At 35.8% G+C, this 6,113-nt stretch overlaps 1 protein-coding gene across 1 annotated transcript; it reads right to left on the reverse strand.

Moving 5' to 3' along the window:
• Nucleotides 1–1,470: 1,470 nt before the first annotated feature.
• On the reverse strand, nucleotides 1,471–3,825 carry LOC143547738 (protein FAR1-RELATED SEQUENCE 5-like). Its single transcript, XM_077039091.1, has 4 exons — nucleotides 3,383–3,825; nucleotides 3,006–3,192; nucleotides 2,283–2,852; nucleotides 1,471–2,172 (listed from the first exon to the last, which is right to left on the reverse strand). Exons 1-4 carry the CDS (start codon nucleotides 3,823–3,825, stop codon nucleotides 1,471–1,473), a joined length of 1,902 nt encoding a protein of 633 aa, XP_076895206.1.
• Nucleotides 3,826–6,113: the final 2,288 nt, after the last annotated feature.

Genomic DNA, 6,113 nt, shown 5'->3' on the forward strand with positions numbered 1-6,113 from the left:
TACAAGTAGGCAGTCGGTGATACACATGCGTAGTATGTTAACAAGTTGAACATGTATTACATTATAAATATATACTGTTGTCATACACGTTTGTTATAATGATATTTTTTTTGTTTACACAGATTGACATATTCGGCAGGTACCTGACATTGGTTGGACACCCAAAGGCTAAAGAGATTATGCGTACATGGTCGCCAACAAGAGTGGAGTTACCATGGAAAACATCAAGCAACATAACAGATTGTGCTGTATTTGCGATGCGAAACATGGAGTGCTATAGAGGAGGAGATCGTGTTGAATGTGACTTCAGCGTGGAAGAAGACAGAAAGGTAGAGCAGATCAATATTCTTAGGATAAAGTACATAGCTCGCATGTTGCTTTCGGGAGTAAACAATGTAAGGGATGGCATGTTGGCGGATGCTAGAGAATGGGAAAGCAAAAAACCAAAGCAGGTTGTGGTTAAAAAGGTTCGTTTTAAGGAGGGTTGATGGATAAATGTTGATACTAGGTAGTTAAGAATGAAATAAACGGTAATCGTATAAAAACATATGGTGTCATGTAGTTTATGCATGCTTATTTTGTTTTGTTTTGACACGTGTAATTGAATTAGACGGTTGGATGGTATGGTTGTAAACATTTGTCTTGGCTGTTTTGTTTGTTTTGATATTTGCAAGTTAATGGAATAGTTGAATGGTATGGATGCAAGTGTTTGTGTTAGTTGAATGTGTGTAAAAATGCATAGGGAATGTGCAACGTATACGATGATGTTCGACATGTAAATAGAATGTGTGACTGGTACAATATATATGGAAAGTGTGATGCATACGTGTAATATGAAAACATAACAAGGATATATACAGGTATCAATGTGTGATGCACACGTGTAATATGAAAAAAGGATAGATAGGGACCAATTTGGGATGCACACACGTAACACGAAAACATAGTAAGGATAGATGTTCACATTACATTATACAAATTGGAAATTAAAAAACACTCATAGTTGTATTAAAATAAGAGGTGCAAATAAAAAAGAATGAACATGCGTATACGCATTATAATGCGTACACGCAACCTGATAATCAGTGTAACATCAAAAAGCGTGTGTAAATGCGTATACGCAATACAATAATCAGAACGTAGAATGTAAAAAAACACAGGTATATAAAACATACAACACACAAATGATAGTGCACTGGTCAAAACACATGCGCAAACGATATATACCACGCAACTGCACCCATTCTAAAACGGTTTAAACGCAAGTGTAAAAGTCAAAATATTAATCTGTATTACACAAACATAAGTTTTCATTGGGCTGTACCAGCAGTCATTTCAAATTTTATTAAAATGCACAATCGTCTAATACGAAAACATGAGACGCGCTTATTGAATATATAACAATGCAATGCGCGTATGTAACATAAAGTGCATAAAATAAAGCATTCATGTAATATTAAATGCATAAAATCAAGTAGAAGCAACACGTTTGGACCGTGTGGCATAACGGTTGACAAAACGGTCGGTGGTTAACTTGGCAACAGCAGCATCAGCTAAAACAGCAGCATCGGCGGCAGCTTCTTTGGCAGCTTTGACCTTTTCACAGTTATGGGAGTTATGATCGATCACGTATTTGTTGCATTTGTGACACAGCCTTGGGTTTTTATTACACTTTTCCAGCAGTTTTTCAACCACGCCGACTTGACGTTTAGTACACGACCCCTTATTTCTAATACCAGTCGGTGGCTTGATAGTCACATCAACCGTGTCGAGCTGTCCAACAAGCTCGTTTATAATCGAACGTTTACTGTTACAAGGTGGCTCAAACGAGAACTCTTTAAACACCTTGTCTTTTATATCTTTAAGCTGGACAAGGAGGGAATTGAGGCAATCCGGTTTGTGTCTCAGCCGGTTAGCACATTCGGTTAATAATTTAAACATGTTGCGTCTAATAACGGACTCCTCGTCATCTTCAGCCGAATATCTGTTCGAGATGTCATGAACCCTGTCCGGAAGCACGTTTCTCATCCACCGAGCAGGCAGGTATTTGTCAGGTATCAATTCGACCTGGTTGTACCTAAACACGCAAAAAGCATGTCTGCACAGATATCCAATACGCGTGAACCCCATGCACAAGCAAGAAACAGTTGTATCATGTGAATTAAAGTCAACCTACGTATTTCAACCAACAAAAAATGTAACATGAAAAATAAGGTGAATGCCGAGGAATGTAAGCGTTAACATGTAAACATAAAAATAACAGAAAACATAAACAAACTTACCACATAATTGTTGACTACTTTGAATCTTTTGTTGGTATGTGCAATGTTGAATTTTTTAACACCGTCTATTTCCGAAGAACTTGTAATATAACACTGCCTCATTCCTCTGTAAATTTCCTTTTGAACCTCCAGGAATATTTTGCGTGTATATATCTTGGACGCGTGTATTTCCAAAGGCAGTTTTTCGGGCATTTTTGGTGTCGTTGTACTAGTTTCAATGTCAAGCTCGAGTTGAGTTTTTCGTTGTCTATCAAGAGCGGTGCCAAAACACAATAGAAACTGGACAAGCGTGTTGGCATGACTAGTGTTGACCTTAAAAAGAGAATTTGAGCTTTCACATCTCGATGTGGTTTTCATAAGGCAACACCATTGTATTTCTCTGAAATAACAAGGGACCCATTGCTCCCTAATTGCATAAATCTCGGTAAGCCAATGATGATCACTCAAATTAAGGTCATCAATAAGCAATTTCCACTGCTCTTCAAGTGTAGAAGGTGTTATAAACAAGTTCCACACGAGTTTATGTATGGAAACTCGCAAATCTGTATTTGCTAATAAGTCACCCGAAATCTGTTAAAATTGCACGAGCGTTACATATGTGCATCATATATAACAAAAATAAAAAATTAAAAAAAAATTAAAATAATTGTACCTTTAATGGTATCTTCTTAACATGTGCCACATGCAAAGTCGGTGAATTTACTGGTCAAACACAGCACGAACAGCTTGTTTAACCGCAGCATCTTGATCGGTTAAAACGAGTTTGGGCTGTTTTTTATGTGTTTTAAGAAACTTGTCAAGTAACCACTTGTACGACTCGATAATTTCGTCATATATTAGACTAGCACCAAATGTCACACACTTCTTATGATGATCCACGCCAGTAAATGGTACAAATATCATGTCGTATCTGTCATATAATTACAAAAAAAAGAAAAGAAAAAAAGGTATGTTACACAAAATGCATACATAAAACACGTATAAAAACACGTGTGTGGAATGTTGGTATCAAAAAGGTGTGACGGTAGTACAATGTGCAGTTAAAAATGGTTAACATCATATATATATACGTGTAATGCATCTGTGTATCGATCACTTACTTGTTGGTACTGTAGGTTGCATCAAAACCTAAAACCTCCTTGAATGCATCATAGTTGCATTTTGAAACATCGTCAGCCCAAAATATATACCGGAGTTCACTTCCAACAACTTTGTACTCAAACGAGAAATTTGGCAAGTTGACCGAACGAGACGTCATTGTGTCCACAATCATTTGCGCATTTCTGTCAGAAATAAATAGGCGGACATCCCTGGTTGCATTTTGAAAATCAGTTTTAGTGCCATTGACGTTGTGAGATCCTCCCTTTAACGAACATTGCAAGTTATGCGCAATGTTTGGACCAATTTTGTTTAAACTTAGTTTGTGAATGAAATTGCGTTCAGAATACCCAATTTTTCGTCGTTTCTTTGTAAACTCCATAGCGTTCGGTCCAATCAGCTCATGGGTATGAATATCAACAAAATCATATATCTTGAATCTCATGCTGTTTGAACGGGTTTCAATCTTAGGCGAGCATTGCAACACACGGCCTTGGAGCTGCTGCGACGCGAGGTCGAAGCGGAGTTTGTGTTAGTTGAATCAAAATCTTGAAATTTCGGTTTTCCGGCTCGAGTACAAAGCATGTATCTGTGTGTTACCGAACCCTTGACTCGTTTAATAGTGCTTAAACGTATTGAAAACCCAGATTTATCAGCATACGTGTTATACATATTGACAGCATCGTCCCACGTTTCAAACTCCATGTCTTTGACAGGCACAAATTCTTCGGGCACGTTAGGTTTCTAGTATGTTGTTCCGTTTGGTGTATGGTAAACAATACTCGACACACATCCTGTATAAGGTTGAATATATTATAACAAATACATTAACAATTAAGACGCGTTACGTGACTGTAACAAATGTCGCATAGTGTTAACATTTAGATAACACGTCATGTAAGACAGAGTGTTAACATGTATAGTGCACATGTGTATTGCATAATATGGGGAAAAGGTGCTATAATATGTATATGCAATATAAAACACATACGTAATATATATCATTTATGCATTGAATATCAGGTGTGTATGCAGATCCATAAAGTCAATATGTTACCTCGATGTTCAACACCAACAGATTGCATATTATTATCGGTTTGGACACAATAGCTTGAAGCACCATCGCCGGATGACACTGAATATGAAACACTTGATTGATTGACACGAGATTCTAATACAGAGTCGGTTATTTCAGCATAGTCGTAACCGTTTGTTGCAGTAACAAAGGTATTTGACATAGAATCGTTCAATTGAACCGACAATGCACCATTAAATGCAACAATGCTTCCAGACGAGTCGATTTCTGATTAAACAAAAGCAAAAACATGATTATAATTGAATCTAAGGTAGTAAAACGAATGTAACCTAACAATACCTTCGATAAACATGTTAGGGATAACGGGATGAACAGCGTGCGTGATCAATGGAGCTCGATTTCAATTAGATTATGGCGATTCAATTAATTGATCTGGGCATCGATGGATTGAGATTGAACAGGGGAAGGAGATATACTGATAAGGGAAGGAATCGTGATAAGGGAAACAATATTTGGGGAAAAATATAGTTTGAGATGTTTTACATATTTACCCCCTTAACTTAGTAGTTCTCTAGTTCTCTCCATAAAATGGAGTTCTCTCATGATCCTCTCCCTATATATACATATATATATATATATATATATATTTATATATATAGGGGTGGGTTAACGTACAATAAGGGCTTATCGTACATTAGGTACGCGACATTCCAGAACGTTTGATTAAAAAACGCGCGGCGGCAATTTCGTAAATAATCCAACAGTAGTTCGCGATCAAAATTCGTCGATTACAAATCAACTCTGATCCAAATTCGGAACTTGTCGCTCAATCTAATCCAATTTCTAAACTCTAATCACAGCTTACAATATTAAATCTCAAAAGTCAAAAACCAAAATTGAAATAGAACGTCAATGAACATTAAAAATCTTCAAATTGATCAAAAATTGATGATTTAATCAATCGAATTGATGTGTAAGAGGCTTTAGAATCATCAATCGATTATGAAAATACAAATTAACACACTTAATTGAGCTATGATTAGGGTTCATGTTTAAACGTTCTACTCAAAGTTTATACGCTCTGACAAAAAATAAACACCAAAATGATGATTTTAATCAATCGAATTGATGTGTAGAAGTATTTAGAATCATCAACTGATTATGGGATTGCAGAATTAACGCACTCAATCGAGCTCTTATTAGGGTTCAAAATGTTATGTTTAAACGTTCTGACACAAAACTGAAGACCTATAAACGTTCTGATACGTTCAATGAAGTTCTGGGTGTTAAAAAAATGAACATCTTTAAACGTTCTAATACTTTCAATGAAATTCTGGGTGTTCAAAAATCATGAACATCTTTAAACATTCTAAGAAGTTATGGGTGTTCAAAAAAGTTTAGAGGTTCTGAACTTCTAAACAGAACTTCTAAACTAACAAAAAAAAATAAACACATGAAGTTCAGAACTTCTAAACAGAACTTCTAAACTAACAAATATTAAATGTTGTGTTTTTTCAATTGTTAAACCTTTAAACGTTCAGGCAAAAAAGTTTAAACGTTTAGGCAAGAGAGTTTAAACGTTCAGGCAAAAGAGTTTAAACGTTCAGGCATAACCCACTAAAAATTGAAAAAATTAATCGACCAAATCTTCAAATTGATGATTAATTAGATCAATTTAAAGGTTAATTGATGAATTA

The sequence above is a fragment of the Bidens hawaiensis genome, unplaced genomic scaffold (genome assembly GCF_021521415.1).
Source record: "Bidens hawaiensis isolate Kalapana, Puna unplaced genomic scaffold, B.hawaiensis_p1.1 tig00014824_1, whole genome shotgun sequence".
NCBI lineage: Eukaryota > Viridiplantae > Streptophyta > Magnoliopsida > Asterales > Asteraceae > Bidens > Bidens hawaiensis.

Bases quoted from the DNA above. Each gene is read 5' to 3' on its own strand.
- LOC143547738 (XM_077039091.1), bottom strand. From the start codon at position 3,825: ATGAGATTCAAGATATATGATTTTGTTGATATTCATACCCATGAGCTG. The intron at 3,193-3,382 runs GTAAGTGATCGA...ATTATATGACAG, and splicing joins GCAACCTACAGTACCAACAA to ATACGACATGATATTTGTAC. The intron at 2,173-2,282 runs GTAAGTTTGTTT...TGAAATACGTAG, and splicing joins AAGTAGTCAACAATTATGTG to GTTGACTTTAATTCACATGA.